Source organism: Pelodiscus sinensis, chromosome 23 (assembly GCF_049634645.1).
Source record: "Pelodiscus sinensis isolate JC-2024 chromosome 23, ASM4963464v1, whole genome shotgun sequence".
Lineage (NCBI taxonomy): Eukaryota > Metazoa > Chordata > Testudines > Trionychidae > Pelodiscus > Pelodiscus sinensis.
The window spans coordinates 4,930,143-4,953,807 of record NC_134733.1 but is presented as its reverse complement, the minus strand read 5'-3'; the positions used below and the strand labels follow the sequence as shown (position 1 = coordinate 4,953,807).

The following is a 23,665-nucleotide window of genomic DNA, read 5'->3' as shown; positions in this document are numbered from 1 at the left end:
ACAAGGTCATGAGATCATCATTTAGTTTAACTGCACATATTTAAAAACAAAAATCACATTTAATGGGTATAAAAAATAAAGCTCCATTTGTCACGGTTACGTTTTAAATACCAGAAATCACGTGACTATACTGAAGTAACTCCCATTCAAGCAACTGGTTTGACAGCTGAAGCTTCGACTTTGTCCGACGTGGCGCTAGTGTGTTCGTATTCAGTCACCCACAGGATCCACGCTCCCTGAGAGTGAGTGCGGGGATTTACGGTGGTAGAGAACAGGCGATTGCATCACTGACTGCACGCGCAGCATTGAGTAGTGACATCATCTTCCCCACTCTCTGGCTAAGCTGGCATTACACAGGGACACGTATCGTGGCAAACACACAGGCAAATTGTTTTCAATAAAATTCATAAATGCTTAAATATTATTGTTTTAAAAAAATCATAAAACGTTATTGTCATGGAATTTTCTCGTGGAACCCCAGGGTTCCGCAGAACACCATGTGGGAAACACTGCACTAATGCATAAGGTTATAGTACAGATATAGAGGAAGCAGAATTTTCTGCATCGTTCCCATGAGGAATGTAATGGAGCCAAGGAGGCTACACCAGTTTACACTAGTGGAGATTTGTTCATAACTTTAAATGCGTTCTGAAGCCCCATATGCCCTGAGGTCAGATGTCTCCATATCACTGAGAAACACTCACATTCTAGAACGGATTTAATCAAATTTTGCCTAATTAGCATGAGAGCACAGCTGTGCTTCTGCGTATTCATGGTATATTTATGTTTTAAGAATAAAGCCCATTTATTTAAAACAATTTCTTGCATGGCAACCTGAAAGTCAGCTGTTGAAAATACCTGCAGCGAGCAACATGCATTTTTTTCTGTTTCATCCGTTCCAGAGAATAAAAGTCCCGATTTCTCATGCTTTTGGTATTCACTGATCTCTTCTTTGAGCTTTTCGACCTTTAAAGACAAAAACAGTTCCTTATATTTCCATTGCACCTTCATCTGGCGATGTGAAGGCACTTTACACCTCACAGCAAATAAGGAAAAGGAAAAGAAGCCCAAACAATTATCCATAACTAGGTTTTAAAAGCACATTATGCAAAATCAGGAACATTGTTTTTAATCAAAAATATGCTAAGATAATGCCCCACCAACTGGAACAAACAGTCTAAAATCTGTACTACACAAATAAATTTTGTATAAAATGTATAGGAAATTGTAGTGGGGTGGCTACCCTGCTCTGGCCAGAAGGAGTTAAAGCAAGCTGGAGAGAGCCTGCGCATAGCCCTGGCCAATCAGAGAGGCCCATGGAAGGAGCCAATCAAAAGGCAGGTTGCCAAGGTAGCCTTGGTTATAAGGAGCTGCTCAGCAGAGCAGAGAGCTGTTGGGGTCCTGACCAGTGAGGGTGCAGGACCAGCTCCCAGGATAGGAAAAGCATCTTTGATAGAACAGTGCTGGGCATGCTAGAGGAAAGGCTGCTAGCTCCCAGGCTCTGGTCTTGATCAAGGGCCAAGAGGATGTAAGGGGTCATGGGGAAGTGGCCCAGGGAGTGGGAGGTAGTAGAGGAGAGAGAAGGAAGGCAGGACAAAGCTGCTACCACAGGGCCCCTAGAGCAGGACCCAGAGTAGTGGGCAGGCCTGGGTCCCCCCACCCTTGCACTGTACCTAGCCACATTGAAAAGAGGCCTTTATAGACTGTGGCTTGCTCCTGAGGCAAGGGGGCTTTGAGGCTGCAGTTGGCCACAGTGGCAGGTGAGATTAAGGACTGCTGATACCCCTGGAAGGGGGCAAGAGACTGGAGGAATGGGCACTGCTGAGGGGCAGTGTCGTGAAGAGGACGCCGTGCTCCTGGGAGTGACGTGGATCCAGAAACAGATTAAACTTCGGGTCCTATTACCATCAGGAAGAGTTTTGCCATTGACTTTACTTGCACACTTTAAGCACCCTCATTGTCCATGCTGATGCCAAATCTGGAACATCAACCTGGGATCAGCCAGGCCGCATAGACTGTCGTGGCACCTGTGACAGGCCTGGCAAAGAATAGCAGCCCAAGGAAGGTCCCGTGGTTGGTGGCCTGCAAGAGGACCTTTAGGGAGCTAAAGAAGTGGCGGAGCCAGGAAGCTGTGCTCACCCACTCTGACTTCACCAAGAAGTTTACACCCCAAAGAGAGATTTCCACAGGGTACCTGGGTGCAGTGCTACACCCAACGTGTACCTCAGCATGAAGTTGTTCCTGCGAGAAACCACCAACTTGATCACTGACAAGGGGGCCCTACCAGTGAAATAGGCTGTGCAGTCCTTAAGCTACTAATTGTGGAGGGACTGGTTTTTTGGATACAGACTGAGCATGCACTGTTGTGGGAGCTGGACACCAGGATTATGCAGTGGTGCCTCTCCTTGCAGCCGTATAGCTTCGAAATCCTTCACTGGGAAGGGAAGGATCACAAAAAATGCAGTTTTCTTCTTCAGAAACCATTCCCCCACACCCATGAACCTCAGGATTGTGCTCTAGCACCACTTCTCAGGGAGATGGAGTATGACAAAGGATATAAACTCCTCCCTGGACACAGGAGGGGGTTAAGGAGCTATCCTAGTCTCAGGAGGCCTTGCCCCTCAGCCTGGCCATGTCTACACTAGGAAACTATTTTGAAATTAGTCAATTTGACTTAACTCCAGATTTAACAGATTCAAACTAGCGTACCACACTACGGGGAAGCCTCAAAAGTAGTCTGAGGCAGGCTCCGTTAATGAGGGTGCACTACCTCAACGTAGAGCCCCAGGAAGCACTGCGGAGTAATTAGTTTGAATTACTCTGGGGAGTCGTTATTTTGAAATAGCAGCCCTGGGGCATCCACACTACTGCTATTTCAAAATAGCTATTTCGGAATTAAGCGTTACTCCTGACGAAAAGCCGGAGTACAGATTTCGGATTATGCAGCCTGCTAGTTCAAAATAACGGGCTTGGTAGTGCGAACCGCAGTTCCTGCTAAGGTGCGCATCTGCACGGCTATGCCCAAAATATTCTTCCCCTGCCTACCTCCTCTGGAGAGCTGCACAGCAGCTGCTCCTGTGGGCAGTCTCGGCTGAGACGGCATGGTGAGGGAGCCACTGGGGTAGGGGGCCAGGATCTACTGCAGCCTCGTGGCGGCAGGGAGGCCTGCTCTGGTAGCCAGGGTTGGGGCTGGGAATAGGACCTGCCACATTGCAGGGGGGTGTCTGCTCTGGTAACTGGGAACAGGACATACCACATGGCTGGCATGGCGGGGTCTGTTCCGGCAGCTGGGAATGAGACATGCTGCATGGCAGGGCGGGGGGTTCTGCTCCAGCGGTTGGGAATGTGTGTGTGTCAATAAATTGGGTGCCACCATGGCACACATCCAAACCAGTGCACATGACCTCAATGTGCACAAGCCAAAACTCACTCTGCTCATGGCTGGAAAATCTTAGCAGGAACTCTGGTGTGGACGCTCCACTTACAAATTCAACCTGCGGGGGGTTACTTTGAATAAAGTCCTAGTGTAGACCATGACCCGGTGGTAAGCATGCCAGGTAGCAGGTGGAGTATAAATGGCAGCCAGACAGCTCGGTCACAGCTGGCAGGCCAGTGAGAGGGGCATGCTCTAGGACAGTGGTCCCCAACCATTGGAGGTTGCCGGGCACCAGGGGGCGTGGAGCTGTCTGGAGAGGGATGCAAGAGCCTCATAGGACCCTAGGTCAGAACCCAGTGGAGACGAAGGGCCCATGTCCCTCAACCCCACAGAGAACTAAACCCACTATGTGGGGCTACTGCCTGTGAACTGAACCCGCTTGGCCGAGCTGGTGATCCTGCCTAGTTCATGGGTGACCCCCAGAACTGTACCTGTTAGGCAGAGCTGCCCTTGAGAGTGGCACCCACTAGGCGAGATTGCTGCCAGAGATGAACCACTGGGTGTCCCTGCAGCCTTGGAATCTAACACTAGGCAGGAGACATTGCCTCCCACCGACAGGGCCTCATGGGCTCATGCCCAACCCAATTTGGTATCTTTATCAATGACCCCAAAGAAAAGCTAAAATCGCTGCTGCCAACATTTGCATGTTATTCAAGGGGCAAATGACACCGAGGACAGGCTAACAGAGACCGACCTGGATCACATGGCAAGCAGGACACATAACACATCACGCTTTTTAAAGCCCCACTTGAGTAAAGCGCATGAGCAATCCCACCCTTCCTCAGCAACGCCATTAGCATAGCCGTACAGTTGTGTTTAGGCTTAACCCCCATTGCAGGCACTAGGAGAGGGGCGGGCGGGATTTCATTGCTTCGCTTGTGGGTGCCCAATGTGAGTCTCTTGGAGCACTCACAGCTCCCACCAATTTCACCTGGAGCTCTGGGTGCTCAGTGTTTCCAGCCTCCCTGCGGCTCATGGTCTCAGGCCTTAGGAACATGTTACAGGAAACCCCTCTCCCCCCCCCCGTCTGACTGTTTCTGCTTGTATGGATTTTTTCAATGGACACGACCTGGGAAACGGGAGATTAACCAGTGGGAAAGGAGGGCCGAGGCACAGCACTAGGCAAGGCTAACGGCGATGGTGGGACTTACACAGCTGAGTGCTACCGCTGACGAGGAGGATGGATTCCCTACCAAACAGCACGGTGACGGAGACTTACCAGTTCCAGGAACACTTTTCTTTCCGAGTCAAGCGAGCGGACCCGATTGCGCAATGCCAGGATCTCCTTGTCCAGCCGGTTATTGTATTCCATGGCCTTCTGCAGCTCAGTCCTATCTAGACTCCAGCAAGTGACATGAAAACACTTAGACAACACATGGCAGGTGGCAATGGAGTCAGGGCTGCCTTTTCCTGGCCCTTGCTGTGCCTCTGAGCTCAGAGGTGGGCACAGAAGAGTAGGGCCCCTGAAAGGCAGAACTTTTGGGTGTGTGCAGCTTCCCTCCAGTGGCTGGTACACAAAGCAGAAGGGGACCATTCGCCAGCTCAAGGAGCTCTACCTTAGCTCAAATGGCAGGGGCATGTGAGTTTTGGAACAAGGTTCTAGTCCCAGATCTGCTAGTTCAATGGTGGGCAAGATACAGCCTACAGATTGGATATGGCCCGCCAAGCCTTTTAATCTGACCCGCCTGTTCCTGCACCACAGAGCAGGCCGCTCAAAGTGGCTAGGTCAGGCCTGGGCAAAATATGGCTTGCAGGCTAGATCCGGCCCTTTCTTTAGGGCTGAGCTTGATCTTGCTCGCACGAGGCATAAGGGAGCGGTCGACAAAAGCTTCCCCTGTCGACCAATCCACATCTTGACTGCCGCGCTGCGCCGATGATCAGCTTAGCTGGCACAACGCGGTGGCCATTTTTATTTTAATGAAGTGGGGGATATTTAAATCCCCGCTTCATTGACTATGTTGGGCAGTCTATTTTACATGCCTCTGTCAGCAGAGGCACGTAGTCTAGACATACTTAGTGGGGGAAGTCAGGCCTGGTGTGTTTTCAGGGAGTAGTCTTGGGTAAATAGATCTGGACAGCTGGCATCATTCTGGGGTTATGGCAATTTAGCCTAATCCAGCTCGTCCTGGAGGAATCCGTCCTCAAGAGCAGGGAGGAATCCGTCCTCTACAAAAGGAGAGGCGTCCCTTGCAGGCTCCAAAATAATCTAGTTAGTCGAACGCACAGAAGAGTATCTGGGCCATGAGCGCTTGATAAAAGTGGTGGAGCACGGGGGCCTTAGCCCTGGAGCAGGTTAGAGCAACAACCGGAAGGACATGCTCTGTCTTACAACAGCCGGGCAGAGCTCCCTCGGGTCCATTCTCCAGCTGAGCACAGACCAGCAGCAATTCAGCACAGCACAAATCAGCTCTGCCACTGACAAATCCTGAGCAGGACTGAGAGTCGTAGCAGCTGGTTCTGCTGATGAATAGCTCCTGCACACCAGGCTAATTCTCACTCGCCAGATCTGCCTGCTTTTTGGCCCATCCAGGAGCCAGGACACTCGAGAGGATTTGGACCCATTATTAAGGTCCCTAAGAGTGCGTCTACACTGCACTGTAACTCCAAATTGTGTATCTTATTTCCATGCTATTTTGAATTAGCCTATTTTGCCATTTGGTGCTTTCTACATGGCGCCAAATTTCGAAACAAAGCGCTATTCCAAAACGTCTCTTACTCCTCGTAGAATGAGGTGTACAGGGACGTCGGAATATCGAGCCCGAAATAACAGGCTGGCTGTGAAGACATGGGATAGCTATTTTGGGATACCCTGGTATCCTGAAATAGCGCTGCAGTGTAGAGGCACCCTTAGTCAGCCTGACCTTCCCAGGTCAGCACAATTCATTCTGCAGAAGGACACATTTGAAATTAGTGACTGAAGGGTCCCGGGCAGTGTAAAAGGGGGGTGGGGTCTGTTCAATGTGAGCACAAGAGCACTTCACTTTCCTGCTCATGGGAGATATACAAAAAACTAACAGCTTTGGGAAATGTCCTTACTCAACCAACAGCTGCTAAAGTTCCTCACAAAACCCTGCATTTTACTGTGCGCAGAAAAAAACAAGAGCTGGTTAGCACAGGCCCAGCATGGGCATACATTGTGCGCTGTTAGTATAGTACTTACAGCGTGCCAGTAAGTCCCAGCTAGTGAAAATGAGAGAACCAGTTCTGCAGCAGTGGTGGGCAATAACCCGCCTGCAGGCCAGATGCAATTCACCAGGGTTAGCCCCTAGGGGGCCGCCGGCACTTTATTTACATGCACCTCCGCAGGTATTGCTCCTGGAAGCTCCCGTTCACCATGGGTCACAGCTCCTGGACAGTGGGAGCTGCAGTATGTGGCGTGGGACCAGGACACTGCTTCCCAGAGTTTGTCTAGACTACAGGGTTTTTTCAAAAAAAGTGGCCTTTTTTTGAAAAAACTTCCCCTGTGTCTAGACTGCTGCTGTGTTCTTTCAAAATTAAATCGAAAGAATGCAGCATTTTTCAACCACGGAAAGTGGAATAGGCAAATCCGCGGGGGATTTAAATATCCCCCACGGCATTTGCATTAACATGGCAGCCGCTTTTTTCCGGCTTGGGGAAAAGCCGGAGAAAAGCGCCAGTCTAGACGTTATTCTCCGGAAAATAAAGCCTTTTCTGGAGGGTTTCTTATTCCTACTTTCATGATTTGAAATACTAGGACATGATTTGAAATACTAAAATTATTCAATTTTATGGTTTGGTTGCACTTTATAGACTAACAAAACATGTCGATGGTATCATGAGCTTTCGTGGGCACAGCCCACTTCTTCAGTCATCTCCAGTCATCTGAAGAACTGGGCTGTGCCCACGAAAGCTCATGATATCATCTGCATGTTTTGTTAGTCTATAATGCTACCAGACCATTTGTTGTTTCAATAGTTTGTGTTAGCAGCACAACATTAGAAATTTTTCTAGATTTGAATTTATATATCTAACACACCTCTAAGTAGAGCGTCTCAGGAAAAAAAAAACCTTTTTTCATTTTCATCTCACGCTTCAGTTGGAAATGTCAACCTTTTGTTAAAAACTGAAATCTATAACCCAGAACTGTTGAAAACCAACACATTTTCAGGTTTTAGTTGAAAATTTTGGGCATGTGGATTTTCAGTTTTCCGGTGAAATATAACAATTTTTCAAGGAAAGTACATACTTTATGCAAAAATGTTCATGCATCTGAAAACTTAATTTTCTGTTAAAGTTTTGACAAAAGCTTTCCAGCCAACCAGGTTTGGAGGTAACATTGGCAGATGCATTAGCAAATGTATGGCTTACCACTGTCTTTCAGCTTGTTCAACTCTTCTCTTGGGCTCTCGGATGTTTGCGGAGCCAGCAGCAAAGCAGGATCTAAGAGCACAACAGAGAAACTGTCTCAACTAATGATAACTGTTCATCCACTTTCTAGAATCCTCTTCTATAGCTTTTCATTCATAAAATTCAAACCTAAAATTGAGCTCAAAAGGAGTGTGAAGAGCACAAAACTAGACCAGTGTTTCTCAACCAGTGGTACGAGCACCCTTAGAGGTACTCGAGAGAAGTCTGGGAGGGTATGTCATCACAACTGAAATTTGGAGAAAACTGAACTTTTGTTTTAAGTTTTACAGCTCTATATTATTTTTGTACTTTTTATACCAAAAAATTTAATTGCCCGCCTGGCTACGATTAAATTATTTAAACAAATGCGTTGCAATGGTAGAAAAAAACTGTGTGTGTCTGAAGCCTGCAGGTACTGAGGGTACTTATAATTTTTTTTTGAAAAAGGGGTACTTTATAAAAAAAGGATTGAGAAACACTGAACTAGACCATAGGACATGATTTGAAATACTAAAATTAGCAGCCACCAACAAAAGGAAATAATGTACTAGACTGAAAATTGCTTAATAAGGATCGTACACTTTTTATTAAACTTGAACAGGCTTGCAGGAGTAAACACTGGTTCTAGATGGACTTTCTCTCAAATAAATTGGGGATCCCACTTGACTTTCTATGAATGAATCTAGGTACAAGGCATTTAGCTTTTAAAATCTACAGGGAGGACTGAACACCCAGAAACACAATTATTGCTAGTTGTCATAACTTCCCTTGAAAAGTTCAATATGATTCTGAACACTAACATTCTAAGCACAACACAGCACAGAAACACATGAAACATTAAAACCCTAACTACAGCATAGAAAGCCAAACACGAATTCCTACTTTTATGCAGATTACAAAGCCGAGCATGCTCATCATAAACAGAGTCTCACTGGTTCAGGGCACACAAGGTTCCGCTGGGAAAGAAAGCCAAATTCAGTAGCTCTGTCCATGATCTGGAGAAATATCATTTGGAGGCTGTGACGCACCGCCGAGTGTGTGCCCTTTGATGCATGTATGTCAATCGATCAACATAGGAGGGCTGAAAAACGCTGTGCAGAGAAATTGCTCGCAAGCCTTGGAATAAAGCACAGCCTGTGACTGACTGCTCTGGCTGTGGATTGGAACTGCTTAGTGACTTGGGGGAAGTGCCTCTGTGTGTACATATAGGCTGATGTGGTCAGGCACATGCCAGGTCTCTGCAAGTGGATTCCATCTGGAGTCCCAGTGAAGCAGGAGGATACTCAGCCTGGGCACCTGTCAGCCCCTCAGATATCGTATTGTAGGACAAGGAACTCCAGCTGATCATTTTCATATGCTGCTTGTACAAATTCTCAGCTGGGAGGAAGAATTTAGTCAGAAAAATATGTCTGACAAATAAGAATGATTGAAAAACACAAGACGAGGTGGCCCCAACACTATAATCTCACAACTGAGGGGAAAGGCTGTGCTAGTTAAAAAGCTGCCCAGGTTTAGAGAGGAAGTGAAGGCAGCTATAAAATAAAATAACATACAACAAATAGAAGAGGGGGGAAATTAGTGGTAATGAATGTCAATTAGAAGTTTAGAATTCTAGAAAATTGCTGAGGGAAGCCAAGGGACACAAAGACAATTCTATGGCAAGAGTTAAGTAAGTTAAGTTAATAAGGAGATTTTGAAATATACTAAGAAGAATCCTCAGAATGGTACTGGCAGAATTATCAATAGTATTTCAGAAAAGGCAGAAATGTTTAATAAATACCTCTGTTTTGTATTTAGGGGAAAACAGATGATATAGTCTCATCATATGGAGATGATAAACACTCTTTCATTTGCACTAATATTTCTGGAGGATGTTAAATAGAGGCTACTAAAGTGAGACCTTTTTAAATTAGTAGATCCAGGTAACTTCCATCCAAGAGTTTTAAAGTGATGTCTAGGAAGCTCTCTGGACCATTAACAATGGTTTTCAACAAGTCTTGAAACACTGGGTAAGACCCAGAAAACTGGAAGATGTTGTGCAAGTTTTTTAAATAGTGTAAACGGGATGACTCAGATAACAATAGGCTATTCAGCCTGACACCAGGCCCAGGTAAGAAAATGGAACAACTGTTACGAGATTTGATTAATAAAGAATTAAAGGAGAGTAAAGTAATTAATGCATATCCACGTGGGCTTATGGAAAAGAGATCTCGTCAAACTAATGTAACATCTTTTTTTGAAGAGATGCAAATTTGATTGAGAAAGGGAATAGCAATGACAGAACAGATTTGCCAAGGGCTGTGGCGGATTCCCCATCACAATTTTTAAATCAAGATTTGATGTTTTACTGAAAAAGCTCCTCTAGGAGTCTCTGGCCTGTGTCATCCATGAGGTCGGACTAGATTGGGGTGGACGAGATACGGCCTCCAGGCCAAATCCAGCATGCCAACCCATTTGATCTGTCCCGTGGACTCCCCACCGGGGACAGGGGAATGCGTGAAGTTGTTCGCTGTTCAAAGCGGCTGGCGGCTCCCTCCCCCGCCAGAGGAATGTGGCACCTAGAGGGCGACACCAGCCATTTTGAACAATGCATAACTTCACGCACTCCCCACCCCCAGATCCCAAATGGCCTGGGGGCGGGGAAGAGCACAACGTCTCCTCCCCACACCAGGGGTGCACAGCACGTACAGGGAACCACCAGCTGTTCAAAATGGCTGGTAGTTCCCTGGAGGCGCAAAGTTTCCTCCCCCTGCAGGGGTGGGGCTGAACCCAGAGGGAACAGCCCCTTCCACCCAAGGCCCTGCCCCTTCTGGAAGTGCCGGCCCATGACCACTGGCAAAATTCGGGAAGTGGCCCCCCTGCTAAAATTACTGCCCACCCCTGAACTAGATGATTGCAGTGGTCTCTTTGGCCTTAGGATCTCTGAGATAGCAGGAAAAGCCCAGTGGTGGTGACTGGGAGAAGAGGAGATCTTCTCGAGCCAGCCCTAGGAAGGGCCAGAGCCTAACCAGAGGTTGCCTTGAAGCTGCCTGGAGGGAAGAGTAGGCTGGGGCTTTAGGAGCCAGTGTCAGACTCCAAAGGGCAGGTTGGCCTGGTGCAGGACCTTTTTGCTTCTGTTCATTTGTCCTGTAGCGAGTCAACGTGGCCTCCCACTGACCCGGAAGGGGACCTACTCCCTAAGATCCCTTTGGTGGGTGGGGCCGGATCGTCTTACCCCCACCCACAGGAAGCAGAAGGGTGCGGGTGGGACGATAAAAGAAAGGGCTGAGAGCTCAGTCAGGGTATGTCTACACTACAGAGTTTTGTCAGAAAAACAGCTGTTTTTCCGATAAAATTTGAGGAACGTCCACACTGCAATCGCGTTCTTCCGAAAGAAAATCGAAAGAACAGAGAGGTTTTTTTGACATTGGCAATCCTCATTCTATGAGGAAGAAGCCTTTTTCCGAAAGAGCTTTTTTGGAAGAAGGCATGTGTGGACAGGGAAAAGGGAGTTCTTTTGGAAGAAGAGGAAAGAGGACAAAGCACAGGTGCCCTGGTGGCCACTCCGTCCATAGTAATCACAGCCGAAATGCGAGAAAGCGTCCATTCAGTGTGGATGCTATCTTTCGAAAAAGCAGATCGCTTTTTCGATGTGCTATTGCAGTATGGACGCTCTCTTTCGGAAGAAGTTTTTCTGCAAGATCTCTTCCAGAAAAGCTTCTTCCAAAAGAAGCCTGCAATCTAGATGTAGCCTCAGAGCGCAAGCAAGCCAGATGCTCTCCTTAGACTCCCCAGAAGAAAGGCACAGCTGCCCCGCCCTAGGAGGTACGACTGGGTTGGACCACCTCGGCTGCTGCCAGGCCCCGAAGATGGGCCAAGGCCACCCTGACCACCGCCAGGCTCAGAAGACTGGCCGAGATAGCCAGGGCTATTTGTTTGTTGCCCTGCCCTGACTAAGGGAGTGGCCTTTATGAACCACTGCTCTGTCTGTACCAGGCCTGAGCCCTAAACTGTTTCAGCCTTGCCCTGAGCGAGGGCCGGGACATTAAAACTGCTATTTAGCTGGGCAGTGTGGTGAGTCAGCGTGGCCTCCCGCTGACCTGGATTCAGAGGCACCCACCCTTCCACAAAAGAGTCCAAGTAGAAATGGGTTATAAGAGGTGGTTAAATGATTCACAGCAGTTTCAATAAAGAGTCGACCAATTGTTTCAATCCATTGTTATCAACTGTTAAAGTCCAATAGGTTGCTTATGGTTCATTATCATTTAGAGCAACTTCTAAGGTTGAGTTAAGAATCTCCTGTCCTCCTGTCTGTGACATATTAATAACACCTATTAGCTGATTAATAACCCTCTGTTAACGAGTGGAACCTTTACATACTGCGTGTCCCTTCCCTTGCCTAAAATGGATTTTCCAGACGCGTTTCTTGAGTTAGTTTTGGGAGGAGGAGGTTCAAACTCCCCTCTAATCTGGCCTGAGCAGCCCCAGACATTGTGGTGCGGCAGCTGCGCTCCCTGGGATAAACAGCCCCTCAGAAAGTGCTCACGTCTCGCCTGCTGACCTAGGGCAATACCTACAGCACTGTTAGGGCAGCCTCAACAAGTGGCAAATACGTGCGACACCCTCCTCTCCAGCAGCTGTCCAAAGCCTCCTAAGCCCCACATCCTCCCAGGTGGGCTTTGTGGGCAGGATGGTTTGACAGCAAGATGCAAGATGAGGAGCTTGTCAATGTGGCGGGAAAGCAGGGAGGGCGTGACAGCTGGTGGACACACGGGGAAGCAGAGCCGTCGTCCAGAGGCCTCGGAGTGAGGGCAGAAGGATCTGAAATGCATCCTCTGAGAGGTGCCCTGGGAGCGATCCCTTCTGCCCTACTTGAAGGCCCTCTCCACTGTCCCCGCTGCTGGCCAGGGAGCTGAACGGCCTCCAGTGGATGATGGGCTCTGTTCACCCCATCACACCATGTGAAAGGCTTTACCAGGCTAATGTGTGACAGATGGACAGTGTGGGGCCAGGAGACTCTCTCTGGGGCTATTCTCAGAGGGTCTGTCTACACTACAGCGCTAATTCGAACTAACTTAATTCAAATTAGTTAATTCGAACTAAGCTAATTGGAACAAGTGCATCTAGACCTAAAAACTAGTTCGAATTAGCGTTTTGCTAATTCGAACTAGCATGTCCACATTGAGTGGACCCTGAACCGAAGTTAAGGCTGGCTGGAAGCAGTGCTGGCAGGGCATCAGATTAGGACTTAGAGCGTGGAGCTGCTGCCTCAGGCTAGCCGAGGGCTGTGCTTAAAGGGACCCGACCCCCACTCCGGACAGACAGTTGTCAGGGGTTCCCCGCTCACTTGGCTAACTCGATGAGGGACAGCAAAGCAGTCCTGGCTTGGAGCGCCCTGCATGCCCACACTTGGCACATCACAGCACTCAGCCATCAGCCCGGCTGCACTTGCCGCAGGCTGCCATCCGGGGGGGGGGTCAATCAAGTGGCTTCAGGAAAGCTTCCACCCCGAGGAGCCCGCAGAGCCACCCCAGTCCTCCCCATCGGGGGCTCGTGCCCCATTCCGCCCTCACCTCCTTCCACTTACCTCTCCCTAGCCCCCCTTCCTGATGTACAAAATAAAGGACACGTGTGTTCAAAAATAGAAACTCTCTTTATTGAACAAAACTCAGGGAGACTGGGACAAGGAGGTGGGAGAGGGGAAGAGAGAGGGTGGGAAAGGGGAGGGCAACTAAAATGATCAGGGGTTTGGAACAGGTCCTATATGAAGAAAGGCTAAAGAGACTGGGACTTTTCAGCTTAGAAAAGAGGAGACTGAGGGGGGATATGATAGAGGTCTATAAAAGCATGAGTGGTGTGGAAAGGGTGCATACAGAAAAGTTCTTCATTAGTTCCCATAATAGAAGGACTAGAGGACACCAAATTAAATGAATGGGTAGCAGGATTCAAACTAATAACAGAAAGTTCTTCTTCACAAAGCAAAGAGTCAACCTGTGGATCTCCTTGCTGCAGGAGGCTGTGAAGGCTAGAACTAGAACAGAGTTTAAAGAGAAGTGAGATAAATTCATGGAGGTTGGGTCCATGGAGTGGTATTAGCTAGGGGGTAGAAATGGTGTCCCTGGCCTCTGTTTGTGGAAGGCTGGAGATGGATGGCACGAGACAAATGGCTTGGTCACTGTCTTCAGTCCATCCCCTCCAGGATACTTAGTGTTGGCCGCTGTCGGCAGACAGGCTACTGGGCTAGATGGAGCTTTGGTCTGACCCAGTACGGCCATTCTAAGCTCAGGGTCGGGGGTCTCAGTGGACCACCTTGATTTTCATGCAAACCTGCTCCTGGGTGGCCAGGCTGGCAGCTATCCTGCCCTAGACGGCCACTTTCCTGTGCCTAGTGCGGAGGTCGTGGATGAGGTCCACAATGTCTACACTAGACCAGGCGGGCGCCCGCCTCTTGCGGACCTGGGCAGGCTCCCGGGAGCTGCCAGCCTGGTCCCGGGAAGAGGCGGAAGGCTCGGTGGCAGCGGGTGGCTGGCTCGAGCCGTGCAAGGTGCAGGGTCTGCTGGCTGGGTGCTGGCAGGCTTGCACCTGGCACGGGCACCGTAGCCATCCCATGCCCCTTTAAGGGCTCCGGGGCCGGGAGGGGGGCAGAAGAGTTTCCCTGGTGGTGCCCAGAGTGGCCACTAGGGAAAGCTGGGGAGGGCTAGCCTCCCACTAGTTTGAATTAAGTGGCTACACAGCCCTTAATTCGAACTAGTTAATTCGAACTAGACGTTAGCCCTCGTGGAATGAGGTTTACCTAGTTCGAATTAAGCGCTCCGCTAGTTCGACTTAAGTTCGAACTAGCGGTTTGCATGTGTAGTGCCTATCAAAGTTAATTCGAACTAACGTCTGTTAGTTCGAATGAACTTTGTAGTGTAGACATACCCAGAGTAACAGGCAAGACTGACAGAGAATAGGACCTGATTTTCACAGGCATCGAGCTGTAGGCGGTGCAAGTGATCAGCACTTCTGAAAACCAGGCCCATTAAAGGCTAGTAACTATGTCGCATGTGGCTCTAATTTACCGGGTTTGCTTTGCTCCTTTTTCTGCATGTCCAGTTCATCTGTCAGCCGGCGGATCTCTTCGTGAGCCATCTGCAGCCTTCGTGCAGCCTCATCCAGGTCTCGCTCCACCCGCCTTCGTAACACTTTCTCTCTTTCCAGCTCTTTGTTATGGGACTGAAACAAAAGCAACGCTCACAGGACAAAGGAAAGCAATTGCCCTGTCTGCACTGACAAGCAGTGTGCATTAGTGCTTGGGAAATGGGGACACACTAAATAGGCATGTGAGAGCTACTGCTCAGGCAGTACATGGACTTACTGAGGCAAGCCCATTATGTAAGCATGCTGAAGTGTGTGTCATAGCTGCAATCTTGCACCTAATTTTAAGGAATGGTGTTTTCCAGATGAATCCCCGGGGGATAAAAAGGATAGAAACACTTTCTCCCTTGAGGACCACTGTTAGTCAAGCTGTATTTTCATTCATAGATTCCTACATGTTAAGCCAAGAAGGAACTATGAGATGTAGCATGACTTCCAGAAGGCATCCCGTTTAGATGGAGAACCTTCCCTTGGGAGTTTGTTCCGATGGCTGATCAACTGTGCATTCTTTTTAGTGCCTTTGGCTTGATAGGGGAGGGGAGACTGGGTGGGGCTGAGAGTACCCAAGCCAAGAATGAGAACAGCCTAGCCCCAACGGAGAGTTGTAAGACTGGTTAACACAAGGCACATGGCAGTGGTGCCTCACTCTCCAGTCCAGAGGGAGGCCAGGCCACTCTACTTCACCACACATACTTTCTTATGTTCCGAGGGAAGTGCCTTTTGCTCAGACTTTCCAAAACAATTCACACTGGGGCATTTCCTTTTCCCATTTGCTTTCCCTGTTACTCCTTCCATCCTGTGCTTCTATTGCCAGATTTTCAGCTTCCATGTCTATTGTTTCCACCTCTCTGCTTCTTTCCCTTCCTACTTCCTGCCTTGTCTCACCTTTCTTCCCACTGCCCCTCCATGTCTTTCCCCCTTCTCCTCCCAGATCTCCCTTCCCCCAGAATTTCACTTCACTTTTCCCTTGTCCTTTCCAGATGTCTTAAGCTGGAGCCTGCTTCTTCATTCTAAGGTTTGTGGCTCAGGCTGGGTTAGCTCCAGGTACATGGGTCTGCCAGCTAACAGTGATCACCTCCTGTTATAGTCTGCATCAGCTCCTGAACTGTGGATGTTTTTTATTCAGGAGCCGGGGGCATTTCCCACTGGGCACACTCTTGGCAAAAAGGTAATTTCAATTTATAGCTGTTCTCATCCCAGTTGACCTGCATCTGCTTTACCTCCCAAAGTCACATCTCTGTGGGGAATCCCAGGCACACACTGTACTGGAAGCAAAGGGCTGCATACATGTCTTACCTTGTCCATTGTCTCTTTAGTATGTTGCATGGATTCATGTTGTTGCTGAAGTTCATCTTCTAATGCCTGGTGGATATGATCAAACTTGTCCTTGCATGAAAAGACGTGTTAATAAGCCAACACCATTAAAAAGCCTGCTATTAATCTTCCCTGGATAGTGATATGCAGCCTTTTAAATGTTAACTTTATCTTAACTAGCCATCAGTTGTAATCATAGCTTATATTTTAAAGGGGCCTTTAATCCAGACAGATTCCAAATTGTTTAAAGAGCCCTCACTTGCCTGTCGCATTCTGCTGCTTATTGGGATCTCTGCAGGTTCTCTGCTTTTTTAACCTTGTGATGTCACAGGCCTCTTCCTTTTACATCCTATGGGCTCAGCCCTGCACAAAAAAATACACTGATACTGAATATGCTCGACCGACTCTACGTGGATAAAGGTGGATAACTTCCCCATGTGCCAGTCAGCCTGCATCACAAAAACTTAATTACAACCTCTGAATTCCTCTGGAAACATGAGCCACACATCACACTTAAATCTGTGCACTCACATCAACACCGCAAAGATTAAAAAACAACAATGGTCCTCGTAAGCCACCCGGCTCAGTCCTTCAATAAATGTGCCTTCAATTCCAGGCCTTGATGCAGGGTAGGGCAGGTAAACAAATGCAGGTCCACAGTTTAAGTAGGCCCAGGCCCTGGTACAGGGCAGGGCACACAAACAGACAGTTCAACAGTTGGTAAGCCCAGGCCCTGGGGCAGGGTGGGGCAAACAAACAGACAGATCACTGGCCAGAGAGGGAGAGACTGCCACCCAGTATGTGGAGTGGCAGGGGGAACACGGACCCTCCTTACTCCACTGCGTCCCAGCCCAGGGCCCTAGCAGTGGCAGCCTGAAATCAGCAGGGATCCTGCCCACAACACACTGACACACTACAGTCCAATGAAGTCAGCCTGACAGTTTTCGGCTTCCTCATGGCCACTTCCAAACGCCTCCTCGGAGTATACCTGGCTCCATGGTCCCGGGAGGTCCTTGGGGCTGTTGGGGTCTGAACCCTCAGGCAGGGTTAGAAACGTTTCCTTGTCGATATGGGGGCCTGGCGGTCTGGGTCAGTCCTCAGCTTCAGCCAGGTCTTCAGTGGCCTCCTGCTTTGGAAGCTTGGGGCAGGCCTTTGCTTCCTCCGGCAGCTGGGGCCCTACTGAGCTCCTGACTGGGCTTTTATACTGCTCGCCCCCTTTGCTCCAAGGGAATTAAAGTACCAGGACCAGGCATGGCCCACCTGGGCTTGGAGAGGGGTTCCTCCCATTCTGGGTCAGTGAGTAGCCACCTCTGCTCACTATATCCCCCCCACCCGCTTTAGTCCAGCTCCCAGTCTCCAGGACTGGGCACTTGATCTTCCCCCATCCGGAACAGACAGTCTGCGTTTGCATTTTCCTGTCCAGCTCGGTGCTGTAGGGTACACACATACTGTTGTAAGGTGAGACACCATCGCATTATCTGTGCGTTGAAGTGTGTAGCCACTTTAGGGGTACCTGATCAGTGACTAGTGTAAGAATCCCTGAGGAGTTAGTAACGTAGGGCCTCCATCACCCATTTAATAGCCAGGGTCTCCTTCTCAATGACTGAATAATTATGCTCCCTAGTGAAGAGTTTTCTGCTAATGTAGATGATGGCGTTTTCCTCCCGCTCCATGTCCTGAGAGAGCACTGCCCGCAGCTGAACCTCCGAGGTGTCTGTTTGCACGATGACGGGAGGGTTGAAGTCTGGGCTGAACAAGACGAGTTCTTTACACAGCAACTCCTGGGGAAGACTCACTTGGGTGAACTTTCCTTTTAGATGACATATTCTGAAGAAGTGGGTTGTGCCCACAAAAGCTCATGATACTATCAATATATTTTTTGGTGCTACTGGACCATTGTTGGTCTTTAAGTATTTTTAGTTACAGACTAACATGGCTACCCCTCTGAGACTTTTAAACCCAGCAAAGGTTGTAATTAAGATTTTGCATTTCACTGTGATGGAAGTGGATGTGTTTGTGTGTAGAGCATTTCTGTACCTGGAACCTGCAAAGGGTGTTCCTGGAGGGACTTCAAGTCTGTCCATGGAGACATGCTGTGTGGTCATTAGAGTATCATTAAAAGGTGTCCCACAACCAACATTCCTTCTAAGCTGCGCGGCAGCACGGCCCTGCAGCTGCTTAATGAGCCCGCCCAGCCAGGTGCTCAGGACTCACACAGGAAGCTGCCTGGCTGGGGGACGGGCAATTCTCCCTCCGCAACAGCAGAAGCTTCCTACTGAGGGCACAGCAGTGAGTCTCTCCCAGCCCGTAGGGACACGTCCCCTCCCTACCAGCTGGGAGAGACTCACTGCTCTGTCCTCAGCAGGGAACTGCTGCTGTCACTGAGGGAGAAATGCCCCTCCCCCAGCCAGGCAGCTCTGTGCACAAAGCCCTGAGCCCCTGGCTGGGCTGGGCCGTTAAGGAGCTGTGGGGTCGTGTTGCTGTGCAGCCTAGAGGGAACCTTACTCATAACTTGGCATTTCCTTTCTTATAAAGGTTTGCATCATGAGGGACGGTTGGTTCACTTGCTCAGCCTTAATCCTTTTGAACCACAAATTTCGCTGGACTATGTGATTATATTTTAATGTGGAACTTGATAACTTTGAATATCCTGTAGCAGAAATTAACAGTTTTCATCCGACTATAATGACCTTTGTGATGAACGGTTGTATTCATACTGCTTTTTTTTTTTTTTTTGGCTGAAGAAAATTTACAACAAATGTACCACCTCTCTCCATGAGAGAAGTATAGATTAGAATATTAATAGTTTTCAATCCAAAATTCTGTACTAGAGTTAGACAGGGAGAGTTTATTAATGCATCAGACTAAACTCAAGGAGCTGCTCAGAGGGAACAATTTGCAGTGTACATCAAGAAGTTTTATTGGCCTTGCAGAATGCAGGAACCATGCTATACATTCCTGAATACTGGCACCTTTTCTGTTACCTATTTACTTTTATATATAGAGATGGCGCACTCTTATATCAAGTCTCTTAGACATGGCTGTTATGGCTGAAATGGTAATCACACTAACAAGTCTTCCTTTTGCTGGTTTTGATATGAATCATGTTTTGGAATAAACAGCCTAAATATATGAGGGCCTGTGAAACTAAAATGTAATAGCCAGGCAACATTTTCAGGCAAGAGTTTTTCTTCTAAAGCATTTCCTATTTCTTTGAAGGATTTTTTCAAGACCTTTATGAACCTAGTCCCGAAGTCCTTTCTCAGTCCCCATTTATTCATAGGTTTATCAGATCTTCTAGTTAAGTTACAAGTCTCATGATACACAGTGTTTTACTTAAATCCTCTTAGCTTTCTTTTTTTTTAAGTTTTTGTCCTTAACTTATTAAGATTGTGAAGATTCCTCTAAAACTAGAATGCATTTAAAAAGAAAACACTTGATTTTTTTTAAAGCTCATGATTTTTAAGCTATTCTCACAACTCTGAGGGAGACATGATCACGAAATCTTGCTCATGGAGTCATCAGAAATACCGGGGCTAGTGGGAAGCCACAATTACCCAAATAAAACTTCTCAATTGATCCTTACAGGTTTTCTTTTTCATAACAAAGCCCTCAGTATTCTCTCCTTTTATAGAAAAAATGTTTTCAATTATTCAATTCCAGAACTATGGAGCAAAGCATTTGCGAACATGGATAGGTAAAAATTAGTATGGAAATGTACTTCAGTTTTAAGAATCCAGAGGCTTTTTATAAATGATAGAAAAGTTCTTAATTTTAAATAAACCCTGAAAATATCCTTAATTGTCCCTTTGATAGGGCTACTTTAATAATCACCCACTGTTGATTTTGATACCTGAAGTTGTGCCGCACACAGTCCATCGACGTAGCTACGTGAATCTAGCTTTTGGTCTGCAATCTCTAATTTCTCCAGCAGCGTAGTTCTTTCCACCAGTAAATAAGCAATCTGTTCGCTGGGACTGCTATGAGCTATCTCAGATAAGCCTTCCTGTTCCAGCATTTCCTCCACCTCCTTCAGCTGGGCTTCTGAAAGAAACACAGCAGAGCAATGAATAATCATTAGTGGCTCTGAGGGGTAGCCATGTAAGTCTGCAACTTAAAGAAACTTAAAAATTGAGTGGTCCTGTCCCACCTTAGAGACTAACAATATATATATATATATATATATATATGTATATATATATATATATATATATAGTGTATCATCAGTTCATGAGTTGGATTTGCAAAACTGCCTGATACCCACTACCTATCACCTGGCCTCTTTAGGTACTTTTAAAGCCCCCACTTGCCGACATGTGGAGCTGAGAACATTCAACACTAATAAACGTGGCTAGATTTTCAAAAGCACTTTTACTCCTAGCAGCTTCCATTGTTTTCAAAGGCTCTGAATAAGGCAGAGATTCTATGGAAAAATAGTGTGTGATCATGTCATCAATAAGCAAATTAAGGTTGCAAGGACAATCTTAATTCTGGTTTATCCTACCTCTTGAGAGCTTGATCCTGCAACCTTAACTGTGCTTTGAATGTACAGAGAAAAGGTGGCTAAGGTAATCTTTTTCATTGGACTAGTTTCTATTGATGAGCAACTTTCAAGTTTACACAGAGCTCCTCTTCAGGCCTCCTTTCAATGTAGGCTTTATTTATGTAATTTCCAAATTGAAAAAACAAAAGTAAACAAAACCAACATTCCATCATGTGAGTCGTGCTGAACCTAACTTGGGTCCTCAGCAGGGACCAGCATTAGTGTTCCCTTTAATTTTTTATGTCCATATGCAGAATGAATTTTGTTATGTGCCAATTATTTGCGACCCATCGCCTCCTTATTGGTGCACATAATAAAAGTCATTCTGCACATGGGCAATCTGTGGCAGGGATGGGGCCGAGAGGTTTCGTTTGTGGGAGGGGGCTCGGGACTGGGGGGATGAGGGCTCTGGCTGGGAGTACAGGCTCTGGGGTGAAGTTAGGTATGGGGCGTAGAAGTGCAGGAGTGGGGTCATGGCAGATGTGGGGTCTGGACTCATTCCAGGCACAATAGAGGAATGTTCTCTAGTGGTTATGGGCTCTCCTGGCCCTAGGCTCCTAGGCTGTGTCTACACTGGCATGATTTTGCGCAAATACTTTTAATGGAAAAGTTTTTCCGTTAAAAGTATTTGTGCAAGAGAGCGTCTGCACTGGCATGTGCCTTTGCGCAAGAGATGTGCTTTTGTGCAAAAGCATCCGTGCCAGTGTAGACGCTCTCTTGCGCAAGAAAGCTCCAATGGCCATTTTAGCCATCGGGCTTTCTTGCGCAAGAAATTCAGGTTACCTGTCTACACTGGCCTCTTGCGCAAGAACACTTGCACAAGAGGACTTATCCCTGAGCGGGAGCATCAGAGTATTTGCGCAAGAAGCACTGATTTCATACAGTAGAACATCAGTGTTCTTGCGCAAATACTCGCGGCCAGTGTAGACAGGCCCTTTCCCTTCCCCAGAGCCAAAATCTTGCTAATGTAGACACAGCCCAAGAGTATCTGTCCCCGTTCTGTCTTCCTCGCCTCTGCCCTATCCACCAGCTCGGAGCGCTGTCCCCCTCTCCCTCTGTTCCTGTCCACTGCCGTCCCCCACCTTCTACCTCATATGTCTCCCCACTCCAGTTTCTTCAACAGTCTCTTCCCTGCCCCTCCCCCTTCCAGTTTCTTACCCCCTTTACATTCCCTTGTGATTGCTTCTTTCAGTTCCTCTGTGCTGCTGGGATGCCAACAGTCCCTGCCTGTCAGCCAGAACAACTGCAGGGAAATTCCTGGTCTGTCCTTACACCCCCTCAATGCATCCCGCTCAGTCTCTGTGGGGATGGTACATGCACCATGCAGACAGACTCTTTAGAGAACTGAATTGTGGAACTCTAGCAACTTCTGAAAGCAAAGGCAAACAGTCCTTTTGCACCTTTCCCCTGGTTATCCATGTAGATGGCGTACAGGGCTGCAGATGCAATAAGCATGGAATGCAGTAATTACTCTTTTAACACGTGCCCACTTAACACGTTTTCATGATAGCACGATTTTTGGGGGGGAACATTTTTTGAATAACACTACCGTCCCCGAAATAACACGGTTTCCCCAGCTGGCCTGTCGCCGGCTGCTGCGCAGGGCTTCCCCCATCTCCCTGCAAAGCGGCAGAGGGTTGGCCACTCGCCATGCTGTTCCCCAGCGATCTCCCCTTGCTGGATGCAGTGCGGGTCCCAGCAGACCCGTCACAGGGGCATACTGTACTCCCAACCCAATCCCCCTCCCCTCTGCTCCCTTTCCCTTCCCCAGGGCCAAACACCTCCCCTCCCTGCTGTAACCCAGTCCCCTTTTTCCCCCAACCTTATGTCCCAGCCCCGGCTGCTAACAAGCGCTGGCTGGAGCCGCAAGTGCACATGCGGCTCTGAGCAGTCCCGCCGAGAGAGCAGCTGACTGGAGCACTTCCGGGTTCCAGCCGATGCCCTATTGGGAGTTTTACTGTACAGTACAGTACATCATCTAGGGCACGTCTAGACTACAGGCTTTTGTCGACAGAAGTTCTGTCGACAAAGCTTCTGTCGACAGAGCATCTAGACTACATCCAGTTCTGTCGACAAAGCAAGCCACTTTGTCGACATGACAGCGTAGATGCAAAGGACAGTGTAGATGCAATAACTCCTTCTGTTGACAGAACTCTGTCGACAAAAGGCGTTATTCCTCGTAGAATGAGGTTTACAGTTGTCGACAGAACTCAGCGACAGTGTAGACGCAGGTATAGTTTTGTCAACAAAAGTCCACCCCCCTAATGTTGATGTTGATGACTCAGCACCAAAAGAAAGTTGACTTGGACACCGCCGCTTGAAACGCAACCCCCACCTTTTCCATTATTTTCAATGGAAAAATTGATCCCACGTAACATGTTTTCACTTAACACGATCATTTTCTGAAACGTATCTACCGTGTTAAATGAGGAATTACTGTACAGCATGGAACCTGTTCAGCAGCAAAGTACGATGACAGTCATGGCAACCATCATGTGCCTTATGCTGCAGTATGGCTGCAGTATGGCAGAGTCCACTGGAACGAGGAAGACTCTGAGGAGGTCACGAACATACTCTTCTGTGAAGCACCTGAGAGAAGCAATTGGCAGATTGCTGGTGGCATTCAATCTCTTTCTGAACTCATTCTTTGTCCCTGCTTCCTTTCTGGTCCCTAAACACAAACGCTTGATTTCTCAACAACAACATCATTATTGCTTGTGTGCAATGGTTAACCAGGCGTGCTGCACGCAGGGGCACTTGAACCCGGCAGTGGTGGGTGCGGAGGGGAGGGGGCACTCCAGCCTAGCTTCCGCCCCACCCCCCTTAATCAGTTACCAATTAAAAGGAATTTTTCAACCCCACTGTAAACACCCCCACTCAACACAAGC

The 23,665-nt window shown here is 47.9% G+C and overlaps 1 protein-coding gene across 10 annotated transcripts in view; it reads right to left on the bottom strand.

Moving 5' to 3' along the window:
- CCDC30 (coiled-coil domain containing 30) overlaps positions 1-23,665 on the bottom strand; it is a 119,018-nt gene that overhangs the window by 57,564 nt on the left and 37,789 nt on the right. For 9 of the 10 annotated variants that reach the window (XR_012897362.1, XM_075906727.1, XM_075906718.1 and 6 more), the window contains 6 exons: positions 20,088-20,278; positions 16,217-16,306; positions 14,845-14,998; positions 7,766-7,837; positions 4,656-4,771; positions 859-966 (listed from right to left, as the gene is read on the bottom strand). Coding sequence is in view for 9 of the 10 variants with exons in the window: in XM_075906727.1 (XP_075762842.1) it covers positions 859-966; positions 4,656-4,771; positions 7,766-7,837; positions 14,845-14,998; positions 16,217-16,306; positions 20,088-20,278 (731 nt within the window). In the remaining variant the exon portion in view is untranslated. The remainder of the gene's footprint in view (positions 1-858; positions 967-4,655; positions 4,772-7,765; positions 7,838-14,844; positions 14,999-16,216; positions 16,307-20,087; positions 20,279-23,665) is intronic. The other variant, XM_075906717.1, reaches the window with a different exon arrangement.